General features: G+C 39.1%; 1 protein-coding gene across 3 annotated transcripts in view; it reads right to left on the bottom strand.

Annotated features, from left to right (window-relative positions):
• LOC137298906 (septin-2B-like) overlaps positions 1–14,592 on the bottom strand; it is a 104,919-nt gene that overhangs the window by 76,892 nt on the left and 13,435 nt on the right. For 2 of the 3 annotated variants that reach the window (XM_067831284.1, XM_067831276.1), the window contains exon 2: positions 3,449–3,472. The exons of the other annotated variant lie outside the window; for it this stretch is intronic. In XM_067831284.1, the coding sequence (XP_067687385.1) occupies positions 3,449–3,472 (24 nt within the window). The remainder of the gene's footprint in view (positions 1–3,448; positions 3,473–14,592) is intronic. 3 annotated transcript variants of the gene reach the window in all.

Genomic DNA, 14,592 nt, shown 5'->3' with positions numbered 1-14,592 from the left:
CGTGCAGAAAGTTTAATCAGCCATCACAACCTATCCACAGGAATCTCGAGCTTCTTTGCAACAATCCATGATAACCAAATTAAAAATGGACAGTCTTACAATTTTGTTGACAGTAACCTGACATCTATGTTTACAGACGACCCTTGAATATACTTTGTCAGAGAAATCTTTAGTGCAACTCACAGCGGGGTGGGGAAGAAATGCTTTGCCTCTGTGATTGTGGACAATAGGCATAATCCCGTGGTCCATAGGCCTGGAGTGCAGGCAATGAAATAGTCCCTTTAAGGCAACTATGAATCAATCACTGGATTCAAGGGGCACTGCGAGGTAAACTTGTCTGTCTATAAGTTATTTCCCGTTCCAATCTGACCTTACTATTACGTTGTTACCATATATGGAGCAAGTCTGAATTTCACTTTCTGTAAAATGTATGTTAATTTGTTTGTCTCAATCAAAACTACATATTTTCAGAAATATGAAACATTTCAGAGCATTAGCTGTTTTTGTTCCTGTTTAATGCAGCATTTGGCAATATTCGAGCTATGTAACCAGCTGAGTCTGGACCAGACAATCCAGTGATTAACATCATGAGCATCTATGTAATTGCGATACGATGTCAAGCATCATTCCAGTGAGCCTCACCATCTGATCCCATAAGTCACTTCAGGTGACATACTTAGCCTAGGTTGCTCAGGACCAATTGTAACCGGTCTACACCAGTTCAAGCATCAGTTTTCGAAGGAAGCAAAATTGTTGAATTTGACCTTATAGTACTTGATCAAAATGAAAAAAACTTATTTTCTCTCTCAGTGACCCTGACAGGTAAAATGTTCTCAAAGGGATGGTCTACCATCACAAAGTGTTCCTTCCTGAGGCTTCAGTAAACCATCTCAAACGTGAGTCTGTATGATTCTCTGATTACTGACAATTACATCACTGGCTACTTTCCACCTGTTGGTGTCATCCTGCTGTTTGTTGTGACCTGTGCCCATGCCGAACTCTGGACCTCGGAACAAATACAGCGATTTGGTGTCAGCTGACAAACTCCCTTTCATCAGACACTGTGAGACTTGACAGTGAGTCTACCAACTGAAAGCCCTGATGTGAGTGGGGACAAGTAACCTGCAACATCTGAGCAGGCTGGAAGTGTTAATTAGTAGTTGATAGTGTAAGCATATAGCACTTCTTGATGGCGTATAATAGTGATGCTCTGACAACTTAAAAGAAACAACCTATCAGGCACACCTGAGTGTAAAACCAATTGTCAGGGCACACCTGAGTGCGAGACGTGGTCACGCCACACCTGAGCATGAGATACAAGGTCAGACCACATCTGAATGTGAAACACAAGGTCAGACCACACCTGTGCATGAGACACAGGGTTAGAGCACACCTGAGAGTGAGACACAGGATCAGATCACACCTGAGAATGAGACGAAAGGTTAGACCACACCTGAATGTGAGAGACAGGATCAGATCACACCTGAGAGTGAGACAAAAGGTCAGACCACACCTGAATCTGAGACAAGATCAGGTCATGCCTGGGAGAGAGAGAGAGAGAGAGAGACAGGATCAGGTCGCCCCTAAATATGAGAAACAAGGTTAGACCACACCTGACAGAAAAAGACACAGGATCAGATCACACCTGAGAATGAGACAAAAGGTTAGACAACAACTGAATGTGAGGCACAAGGTCACACCACAGCTGAAAGAGACAAAGGATCAGCTCACACCTGAGAGTGAGACCAAAGGTTAGATGACACCTGAAGATGAGACACAGAGTCAGACCACAGGATCATGTCACACCTGAATGTGAGACACAAGAACAGGCTACAATTGGGAGGTAGCTTTATCCAATCCAAAGAAAGCATCCTAGGTTGCAACACCTGCATTGCTGATACTGGTAACAAAAGGTTGGGTGATATTGTTAGTTTGGAATTTAATTTGCAGTTAGTTCATGCAGAGTAATTTATCACAGGCACTGTTATCAAACAAAGCCAACATCTTGCATAATGAGCTGAACATGCATGATAAAACTGAAAACAAAATGTGATCTTTTCCGAGAGATTTACTGTTAATGTATGACATCTTGTTGATTTGTGACCTTTGTTATCAATGTGCATAAAGAAAACTCCACCTTCTACTCAAGGAATGTATCTTACATTTGTGTTCAATTCTGTTGTGTTCGTTGTTTATTGACTGACTCAGCAATATTCCAGTCATATGATTGCAGTCCGTAAATAATCAAGTTTGGACCACATAATCCGGTACTGACATCATTAGCAGTGGGCCACATCGCTGGAATATTGCACAGTTCCGTGTTAAACAACAAACAAATCAGTAACAGTGGACATGTTAACGGAACAGTGTTTTCGGGGATGTTAAAAGTGAATGTGTCAACAACTGATGTTAACAGCAAACATGTTAACAATAACTGTATTGTATGTGGATACTAACAGTAACACTTGTCAACAAGAGTGATGTCAGTGATGATGTCAACAACGATCATGTTAATGACATGGCTTAGGCAGAGAACCTATTAATGATGATGAGTGAGAGTGAGTTTAGTTTTACGCCATCTATATAATGTAGGTCTGTAAATAATCCAGTTTCAGCCAGACAATCCAGTGATCAACAGCATGAGCATCTATCTATGTAACTGAGATATCATGACATATGTGACCATCTCTGCAATGGTGATGTTAACAGTGAAAATGAATGTGATGGTGATAGTGACAGTGACTGTGAACATAGAGTAGATTCTTAAAGCGAAGATGCTTGGTGACAAATGTTGAAGGTTATATTGACAACAAAGACAATGTCATTGTTGATGATAATGTTGTATGAGAAGCCTTGCTGCACTATTTAACTCATAATTATAATGCTATACATTCTACAACATACAAAGAAACACTACATCTCTTAAAGGGTTCATGTCCATGCACATGGTTTCTGAAACCAGGAGTATTATTTTAGTTCAGCAAAATCCACATCAACAGTTAAACATCCATTTTGCCTACAGTACCTGATAAATCTTCATACAACATCACAATAATATGTATGTGTCATAACTCGAGCACACCAGCCATGCTGACTAGGTAACTGGAAATATCACAACTTTGTGGACATTTATCACTTTACTCATTACAATATCACAGATTCAACTTTAAAATCAATGACATCATTTACCCAAATATTTACATTATTCTTTATGAAACAATAAAGAACTGATCCCAATTATTACTTCAGAAACATTTTGTTCTTCTTAAAAAATTATTTTATATTTTTTTAAAATAAAAATAAACACTCTTAACTACCTAAACCATACTTTGAAGAATAATGTCTCAATTATTGCCGTGTCATCAGAATAACAGTTTTTCCACATAACATTTGTCAACATTTCCAGTCATCTGTTGGTTAACAACTGCAAGTCAGTTATCATTGTTACCTTTTCGCCGCTGTTTTCAGCTTTCTGAAACCAATATGTTCTTATTATTAGGCAGTGATAACATTTTCTGTTGGGTTTAACAATACTGTCATTAATGTTGTAAAACATGTTTAGTAGTACTGTTATGAAACATGTTGTGACATATATATTTCATTCATCAATTCATGAGGATAAACATTTATCAAACAATTCGCGGAGTATATATAGTATAACGCTCAAACAACAAACATTCAACAAACAAGAGTTTTAAGACACATGAACTAACACATTCCAAACAAGAATAAATTACAGAATAAAACAAAATTATAGTAACTTTGAATGATGCAATGGACCTCTGGAAAAATGCAACATGTTCACAAAGACCTCAATGATTATTACAAGGTGTTATCAATAATTGATTCACTAATCATACATCAAGAATGATGTCATCATCGCCAGAAACCGTGTCACTAAACGCGAGGACACCAAACAAAGATGTCGACCTCATTTAACATAATCTACCAGTTAAACATTTTCTGCCCACACAAACAACAAACGTTTCTTTCATGGAGCTAAGGGTAACCCAATCTTTCCTTTCAAGCCAAATCACTGACAAAATTCAACACCTCACCGAGACCACGCTTCCAACACCAGACGGATTACAATTCTGTCTCTCAACATACCTGATACAGAGCACTATATACATCTATCTTGCTGTTGGAAATGGTACTTTGTTCCTTTGGATCGCTCTCTTCCACCTCCGACATGGTTATATATCCTGAATGCAACTCTCCCAAGAATCACAGAATTTCGCATGTATTATGCGTCTCATTCGAGGCCTACTGCCTGATTACTCATTTCTGCAACGGTGACCTGAACTAGCCTAGAATCTGTCTTACCCAGTCCCCCATCTGCGAGTTAATATTGATTTTCTCCTCTCTCTACTCTGTCCTATTATATGCTCAAAATTGGCTCCCAGACAAAGAAATGTATCTACATCTTGAATTAGGCAATGTAACACTGAAAATACGGAAATAGGAAACATTTTTTTTCATTAGTTATTTGTTTGCACGAGAGAGTTTCTTTGTCTCTTTGACTGTCCTATTGACAGCCCTGTTGGACGTGTTGAATGTGCAAGAGACCCGGGTCGCTCAAGGTATAATTAGTTTCAACAATGGGACAATAGCATGTCATCATTTTGAAACTGCTTTGTTAGATTGTTTTTCCAGACACTAAAGTAAAGCTGCAGAAAATTACAAAAGTTAATTTTCTTTCAAAAAGGTAATACATTTTGCATGATTTATGCATGATTTAATCAGTTTCTTAAAGTTTCAAACACAAAACCAAGGTCGCAGCAACTTTGCGTTGGTGTCTATGCCATGGAGGACAGCTCTGCAGATGAAAAAAGTCACTTATCCCGAGCTGCTTATTAAGCTGGCAGACCTTGCAGTCAAAACATGGGCATCAGTCTGCAGGAGTGTATGCCTGACACAAACCGAGTTACACTCCCCAACAACAGTCTCGCCTTATATGGAACATAACATGTGCTTCCCATTAAATATTGAAGATTCAAGTTACTAAATTATGAGGATGGGACTCTGAATGATCAAATTAGCAGCCTAACACCATGTTGTATAGACAAGTACGCATCCATGTTTCCTACAAACTTGAGTCACCATATCAGCCCCTTTTTAACAAAGATATCAATTTTCAAGGCCAGGTGCTGTTAAACATATACAAGAGGACATTGACTATGTCCTTGTCATAACAGCTCATTCTGTAGATCCAAGACACAATTAAAAAACAGAAGTCCCTACATTAATGAACTAATGATATACTAAAAGTCATCTTCATTATAAGAGAAATTGTTGTAAACTTATTAATTATGAAATCACTTCATCACATGGCACTTCATGCCTTTAACAAAACAAGTCTAGATGACTACATCAAACCTTTTTAAGAACTTCATTTTGTATCTAACCCTGCATGAGGGAGACAGACATACTTAATGTCTCTATTTCTGTAACCATTCAAATTGTCAGATTTGTTTCAAAATTGAGAATCAGTGGGTAGCCACATTGTTAAAGTGTTTATCTTCACACCAAAAGGTTACAGGTTGAATCTCCCACATGGGTAGAATGCTGAAGCTCAATTTTGGAGTCCCTCTGTGTATTACTGCTGAACTATTGGTGTAAGTGACATAAAATCCAACACTAAGCCAAGTGCTTCCCCAGGCAGCTGAAGTTGCGAGCTTGAGGATAAAGAGGGACACAATAACTGAGCCCTGTAGCTCACAACAAAGCAGTCACTGACAACAAAAGATACAGGTTGAATGCACCAGTTCCAGGTGTGTCGATCTCACGAAATGCGGAACACTGTGGCTCTTGAGCATTGAAATTAAATGAGCTAGTGAGTGAGTGAGTGAGTGAGTTGTTTTATGCCATTTTCAGTAATATTCCTGCAATATCACTGCAAGGGACACCAGAATGGGCCTCACACATAGTGCCCATATGGGAATCTAACCCGGGACTTCAGTGTGACAACCGAATGCTTTAACCACTAGGACTGTCATTCAAACATTATTTACGTCTGTTTTTTAACGCTACACTCAGCAATGTATCATATTAGCCTTATGGCAGTCTGGACCAGACAATCTAGTGATCAACACCATGAGCATCATGTTCATAATTGGGATACAATGACGTGTCAACCAAGTCAGATTCTCTTGGTTGCCTCTTACGACAAGCATGGGTTACTGAAGATATAATTCTTACTAAAGAAGGAGCTTAACAGCTTTACTAACAGTAACTTAAAACACTGCAGCATTAAAATAGTTATATATTGCACAGTTTCATGTACTGAAGGTGGATTCTGGTGACCTGTACATCATCTAACATAAGGTAGGTGAACTAGCGACTGACGTCATGAACACCAATACACAGTCTTGGTACAGTGACAAACTAACCAACCAGCATAAATCAGCATCTCCATGTATTACCTGATGCCACATAATTTTGTAATTATCTACAGGCCTACCATACAAATGGTGAACAAATCATCAAAACAACAAAAATCACCAGTATAGGAAAATAAACTTCTAAAAACTGCAACAATATCCTCTGATTTTCCGATGCGAGTGAGTGAGGTTTTTATGTTACTTTGAACTGCATTCCAGAAAAGCCAGAAGTAAAGGTCTTACACATTTACCGCTTCGGTGCAACAGATGAGCACATGCATGATGATGACAAACTTGAAGATGGTGGTTAGAACTGCTCTCCAATAACCCATGCTTGTCGTAAGAGGCGACTTACAGGTTCGGGTGGTCAGACTCATTGACATGGTTGATAACACCTTATCATATCCCAGATGCATATACTGACACTCAGGCTGTTGAATGATTGTGGTTTTTACGCTAATTTTAGAAACATTCCAGCAAATGTAACTGCAGAATCACCAAAAATAGTTTGCACACATTGTATCCATGCAGCAGGGGTGGATACAGCTTTTTGAGAAAGCGGAGCTGCACTCTTCAGTGTTACCCAAGTTTCAGTGGTTTTTTAATAGGATTACAGGACAAAAGAGGTGAGCGTACCTATGTGTTGGGAATCAAGACAGTGTTTGCAGTCGATTTCGTACGACTGCATGCAGAGATAAAACTAAAAATGTGTAGTCCAAATACTCTGCATGTGAAATTTTCATTACATCCCCGAATCATTAAAAAATTTATTAGCCTTCTTTTTTAATGTTGCTGTTTAAGGTACTTTTTATAATTAAGTATATCAGAATCTTGTGTGCAAAAAACGCACGAAAAAAATATTGTTTGCAAGTATTTTGTGTGAAAAATGCAAGTTTCTGCATTAACGCGAACACTGCAAGATCGTTGTTTGATCTCCCCATTTACTGAGTACAGGAATTATTATGGCGAATATGGTGGACCAGGATTACATACTCAGTATGACCAGGGGAATGTAAAATATGTCGTGCAAGTATTTCATAACAACTGGGGTAGCTATTTCCTGTTTCATTCATCAGCTGACAAGTGTATCCGTTGTTGCGTGTTATCGTTGGACACCAAGCTGTCCAGTGAATACAGCATTTGTTCCGGTGTTGGTCACAACAATTCACATCTACAGTACCAATCATGATCCTAATTTACTTAATTAGGCTGGACCAATTTTATTCCTTGTATTGCGTATCCGCCTGTCGTATTTTGTCAAGAATAAGAAAAAAAGACGAACTTACACACTCAAAAAATAAAACCTTTTGCAAACAATATCAAAGGTCTGAAAACACACTCAACCTGAGTGGTTATTGGGTTTATGAAGCTTTCTATAATATTCCAGCAATATCATAGCTGGAGACACCAGAAATGAGATTCACACATAGAACTGTGGGGAATTGAACCAGGAGCTTCTGTATGATGCACGAATGCTTTAACCATAAGGCTACCACACCGCCCCTCAACCTGAGTGAGTGAGCGTTTTCTTATAAGCCAGCTAACTGGTGATTTCAATCATTTGTTTGTTTAAAACCACCCTCTGCAGTATTTGTCAGCTGGTAAATAATCAAGCTTCAGTCTCACATTTCACACGATCATCTGTCTTCACAATGTTTGATCACTTGTTCATATGGTCACATAACAAGCTTGCATTGACCTATGTACTTTCATTCAACCTAAAGTTTTTTGAGCAACATATCCCGCACTTGTGTTAAGGGGCAGTGGGGTAGCCTAGTGGTTAAACCGTTTACTTGTAATGTCTGGGTTTGATTCCATCGGATACAATGTGTGAAACCCATTTCTGGATACTGCTTGAATATTGTTTAAAGCTCGTTCTTATTTCGATAGCCTTTAAGTTCAAGCTTTATACACTTGGGACCTGCGTACACTATAAAATACAACCAAGTCTTCAGCACCTTAACAAAACTTAACAACTAGGCTGCCAAACTGTCTCATACATATTCATTGCTAAAATACAACCATGTAATCTGTTTAAAGGCCGGTCTTTCTTCAATCCTAAGCAAGTTTCAACCAGTGGCTGTCTCAGTAATTGAATCCCAGGGACACAACCTGACACAGCAGCAAGATACACATTATCTTGCTCCTTCCTGATCAAGTTGAAGGATGGACTTTGCATACATGATTCTCTACTCCGCAAACTCATGACCTTGACAAAATGGAAGTAAGTGACCATCACGTGTGGATCATAATCAATAATTCCAGTTCTTTCAGCAGGCAAACTGGGAAAAGCAATGATTGTTTTGTTCCATATTGGGAATTTTGTTATGGTTATTTTTCTCTCTTAAATTTGAAGCATTTGTGATATTAATGATCCAAACTAGGAATTTATGTCAACAATAGCTGCAGATTTGAGGCCTAATATCAGCCTTTCCACAGACCCAATCAAATGCAAGGTTTGAAATAACATGCTCATATTCATGAGGAAAGTAGACAGTTGTTTCATGTAGGTTTGTTTGGCATTGAGATTTGGTATCAAAGGCACAGGAATCTATGGGACTGAAAAATGTTGGTGTACAATCTAATGCTTTGACACATCACTAGCAGACAATCCAGTGATCAACAACATTAGCATTGATCTGCGCAAATGGGAACTGAGGACATGTCAACCAAGTCCTGTTAGTCGCCTCTTATGACAAGCATAATCACCTTTTGTGGTAAGAATGGGTTGCTGAATATCTAATCTATCCCGGATCTTCATGGGTAAAAAGTGTATCACACACACTACCAACCAAGTATATATCAAGTAGAATGACCATACATCATGTCCAGACTATACAGGTGCCACACTTCACTGTCTGGCATTGAGTGTTAGGAGCTCCTCACCTGCCTGTAGAAAACACACCTGGTGGCCTCCATCAGGTGGAAGGTGTTGCACTAAGGCAGCTCCGTGTCTGCTCCCAGTGTAACACTCCCCTTGTAACACCAGCAGATTATCTGGCTGATAACATCTTTGATGAAGGAACTGCACTAAATCTCATTAAAATTAGTTCTTTCAGTCCAACAGGATACCACCTTGTGTAGAAATGAGATACCTGCATTGGAGGTTTAGTCAGGTCAAATTTTCAGTCAGCTTTAAGAATTCTTAATTCTTGGAGAGAAGTATATTTCACCTCTGTATCTTGAACACAAATACACTCATGAGTACTGAATACCAACAATAAATTTCTGCTCGCAAATTATTCATGGTATTAAATATTGTAGTTCTCTATGTGTCAAGACATCCATTAAATATCAAGGGTATATTTGTGGGTTTTACCTTTTCTTTCGCTGTTGTCAAAATTCTGAATCCAGATGGAAAAGAAATTAAGCTGAAACATTTCAGAAAGCTGACATCTGATTGGCTCAAGAACCCAATATCCATCAAAGATTGTGCGGTCCTGATGCAACTTCCAATGGTGGATTTACGTATATCTTCATACATGGGAGCAAAAGTCCTCATTTTACAGAAATTGGCACTGAACACCTACATGAAGACTCAGCACAAGACAATTAATGTGTCAATAAGTTTCATTCACAAAATGTTCAAAATTCATTTTTACATGATTCAGATCTTCACGTTTTAGTCATGGTACTGCATGGACAATCTTGTTCTTGGCCTGAAGTGATTAACAACTTTATACTTAGGACCACATTCTGAGCACTGTTAATTCGTGTTCACTAGAAACTGTACAGGTGAATAACTTCATCTCTGGCAGATCTACAGTCGTCAGTTCATCATACCTGTTCTGTTTGCTTTTCATTTTACTCTTCGACCCAGCCTATGTTAGAGATTAGGGTGCAGTTCCACTTTGCGATTTTAACATTGAGGTGATTGTAATTCCCAAACCTTAACACAGACATTTATTTGTAAATTAAAGTGCCTATTTGAACCCAAAGAACACATGCCAATTTCAGTCAACTTGATGGCATTCAAATACATTAGGGTAAAATCATCACCTGTCCAGGCCTTTGACTCAGCTTCTACGCTGAAACCTTTCCCTAAGTGCCAGCAAAAGTTAAATGCAGGTCATTTCCAAATCCTTCTGCTGGACTAGTTTTGATAGATTTAACTCCAGTTAAATAAAAAGGAAGAAAATCTAGACTTGAATCATTAACGGCCTTAGCACTGAAGACAGGACTTAGCGTCAGACAGACTACCCTACCACCATCCATCTTCTATAGAGGCAACACGGTAATCCATCACTCTCAATCTCACAGAACTTGTGCTAATTAGTCTGTCCAGTACATGCTGATTCAGCAAGTAGCGGGTGTGTACACACCATTTCTTATCTCCAAGAGACACTTACATTTCAGTCCCATAATCCATCATGGTGAGCTGATGAAATTGTTTGGTCTAAAGCTGACTTATCCTGGCTCAATCTTGGATGCCTGCTGATATTCATCATTGTCAGAGACAATGAACGGAAGTCATTATTATCTTTAATACCTGCTAAGTCAAACATTTCTCCCATACCTGCTAGACTAAACACTTAGCGACTGTTTAAAGACTTGTATTTGCCAAACATAAATATCTTACAAAACGATTTCAAGCTGATGAGATGTCTACCTTTAGTTAGCTAAAAATCCAATTCTAGTGAAGCAAATGTAAGAGAGGTAGAGCTTCTATCTAAATAATATATTCATTGTAATAATCCCCCATGTAGAAAGACATTCTAACCATAAAATCAGATGAATATCTTGAATAATTTGGTCCCAAATTACAAAACAAAGACTCAACAGTTCAGGAGTGAGTGAGTGAGTTTAGTTTTATGCTGCTTTTTAGCAATATTCCAGCAATATCATGGCGGGGGACACCAGAAAATGGGCTTCACACATTGTACCCATGTGGGGAATCGAACCAGGGTCTTCCGCGTGATGAGCAAACGCTTTAACCATTAGGCTACCCCACCGCCCCCATCAATTCAGGAAGAACATATGTCAGACTTGCATATACAAACTAACCTGGGAGGAATTCTATGACTAGCAAAAAATACAACCTAGGATAGGATGTATCATTATCATAAGATTCCTGTCAGGTACCCATTTGATGCTTGGCAAACCAACTGCATGATCCAGTCATCACTGATAATTTTACTACCTATTCCAAACACCATCAGGAATTTATCAAGACTTGCTCAGAAGCTGATACTGCAGTGTAAAGCATTGTCAAATTGGAATATGATCTTTTGTCAAGTGAGTGAGTTTGGTTTTATGCCGCTTTTAGCAATATTCCAGCTATCATGGTGGGGAACACCAGAAACTGGGCCTCACACTTTGTACCCATGTGGGGAATCGAACCCGGGTCTTCGGCGTGACGTGCGAACGCTTTAACCACTAGGCTACCCCACCGCCCCTCTTTTGTCAAGCTCTGTAATGACAATAAAGAGTAATGCTATGGTTTTGCACAAGTGGCAGTTATTGTAACATCATGGATCATGGAAACATGGAAACTGGAAAGATCCCAGGTGAACACACCCCCCCCCCCCCCCCCCCAAACAACCAGAGAGACTACCAGGCCACAAAGGCCTGCAAATATTTCAAACTGCAGGCCTGATACAATAACATCTAGCGCTTGGCCTCTGGGCCAGAGGATATTTCAGAAGTGGATAAGCACTTTCACTCACTCAATACTCAAACTATATTGCAGTAATTCAGACGTCTAATCCCTGTTCCAGTTTCTCTAGATAGGCAAGGTGCCCCAGTCTCTCTAGATTGGCTAGTCTGTTGTACAGACCCTGAACCAAACATATCCAAGAAAGCCCACGAAAGTCTAGAGGCTCCATTTCATTATATTATTTTTTTTACTATAAACTTTTTCCAGTAAAATATGTTTATTTTAGAGACTAGTTATCAGTCTATAGATTGGCATCAGTCTCTAGACGGGCATGGTGCACCCGACTCCTTCAAGTTCACGTCAGGTATAAAATCTTCATTACAATTTCAGACTGAACCCATACCAGAAGCACTGATTGCAAGTTTTTCTATCCCATTTGTTGTCACTGAGGCGCGGCACACCCAAACCGCCCATCCATCAACACCTGTCCCCCAGCAGGAGTGATACAACTTTATGAACATGGAGGATTTCCTGTCATAACGTCATCACATTTATACAGGTCTGTTGTTTTTTTTAATGACGATCAAAGTTGATTTCTTCATGGATGGATGGGCTTTTCTGTTGGATTGAGTGAAATTTAGATAATTAAGTCAAGCTAATCAATGGTTGGCAGCATGTTCAATGACCCATGTCATCAGGGCAAGATGACACACAGCTTGTCATACAGTGTTACTTAGCAATCATTATTAGTTGGGTCCTGCATGGGCTACAGCAGATCTCTTCACTTCTGAAATCCTCAAAGCAAAACAGTGATATAATCAGTGCTTGCGGTAGGTTTTGTATGAGTACGTGCAAAAATACAATTAAAAATATGTAATCCAAATGTTTTAGCGTGAAATTTTCATTACAGTCTGAATCATTCAAGTTTTAAGGTACATTTATTAAATTTAAGGAGATCAGAATCAATGCATCCAAAACATGTATTAAAAATTTTTTTTTGGTGTGTTTATATTATTTTTTTGTGTGAAAAATGCAGGTTTCTGCGTTCACGCGAACACTGGATATGATGTCTCTGAACCTTCTGTGTCAGTTGTAGCTCATCTGAAAGACAAGTCTTCATGGGGCTCAGCACTTAGAAAAAGTAGATCCTCATAACTACTGATACTTTTGAATTACTTCAATGTACTTTTGATCATCTGGAGAACATTGTGTTCTTGCATTGACTTTTCATTTGCAATTGGTTACATCAGTGACATTATCAAAATGTTGCAAAATTCCTTCAGAAGTTATTTCATAAAGAATGAGTGAGCGAGCAATGAGCAAGCTACACCAGTACATATCACAGGTATAACGTTTACTGCACAGGTGAAACCCAAGGAACATGCATACAGTTACAAAGAACTAAAACACAATAGCAGCAGATTGGGATTCGAACCAGAAATAATCGGCTTCCAGCATAGCACAGCAAATAATGGTGCCTGACATGACCGGGCAACATAACCCTCCTGTTTCCAAAAGATACATGGAAGCTCAGATTTATTATACAGGAAAAGATGCTAACTTGTTTCCAGGTGCTATAATAACCCTTGAGCTCTGCCTTCATGCTGATATATGTTCAGGCTGCGTATCTCCTAGTCTGTCTCAGAATCCCATATTTTTTTCCCTACAACCTAGCCCTTAGCCTGTCTCACGATCCCTGAACCATATTACTTTCCCTAATGTCTACCCCTCCATGCAATGCTTAAGTCCTAAATGAAGCAAGTTTAGATTTCCTCAGGTCCTAAATCTCCAAACTCACTGGGTCTCTTTTCAATTTAAACTGGTTCACATGTTACTATCAAAATAATAGATATTTAGTGACTAAATGTTAGTCTACCTAGCCGTCCCTGCAATGTGAAAACCTTAAATGAAGCAAGTCTACATTTCACCAGGTTCTGAATCTCTGGTCCCCTTTGGGATCCTTTTTAATTTAAATAGGTTTGTTACAATCAAAATTATGTATATTCAGGGCCTTGTATATATATATGTATATATTAGGCCTTGGTCTGCCTGGCCCTCCCTGCAATACTAAAGCCCGACATGAAGCAAGTCTAGATTCACCCAGTTTTGTCTCAGTGGGTTCCTTTTCAATCTAAATGGGTTTATTTGTTAGTATGATCCAATCCAAATCCTGTATTTTCAGCCAAAGCATTAGTCTATGTATCTGATCTGAGACTAACCGTAAGTCTACATGTTTCCATCTCTACTGATGTATGTTTTCTATGGAAGGTGAACATTCTCCTTCAGACAGAGGCTAAGCATGTGATGGGGAACACACATGCAGGGAAGGGCAGGTCGGGTTTACACATCGCTGATAACGACAACAACATGTTGACAGGTGTTAGAGGTGAAGCCCCACAATACTTCAGGTACTGGATGCTGTTGTCTACAGTGACAGTAAAATAAACAATTCCCGAGTGGAACCTGTGTCCACTTACTCAGATTTAGGAATACAGCTCATTACCAGACCACTGGCCCGAGGGCTTGTGTCTCCTCAAGACTGATGTAGACCAGTATCTGAGGCTGCACCAGATGTCAGTAAATGTCTTCAGACTTGAGTAAGGTTTAATATTT

Source organism: Haliotis asinina, chromosome 1, assembly GCF_037392515.1.
Source record: "Haliotis asinina isolate JCU_RB_2024 chromosome 1, JCU_Hal_asi_v2, whole genome shotgun sequence".
In the NCBI taxonomy this organism is placed as follows: Eukaryota; Metazoa; Mollusca; class Gastropoda; order Lepetellida; family Haliotidae; genus Haliotis; species Haliotis asinina.
This window is presented reverse-complemented; position numbering and strand designations above follow the sequence as displayed.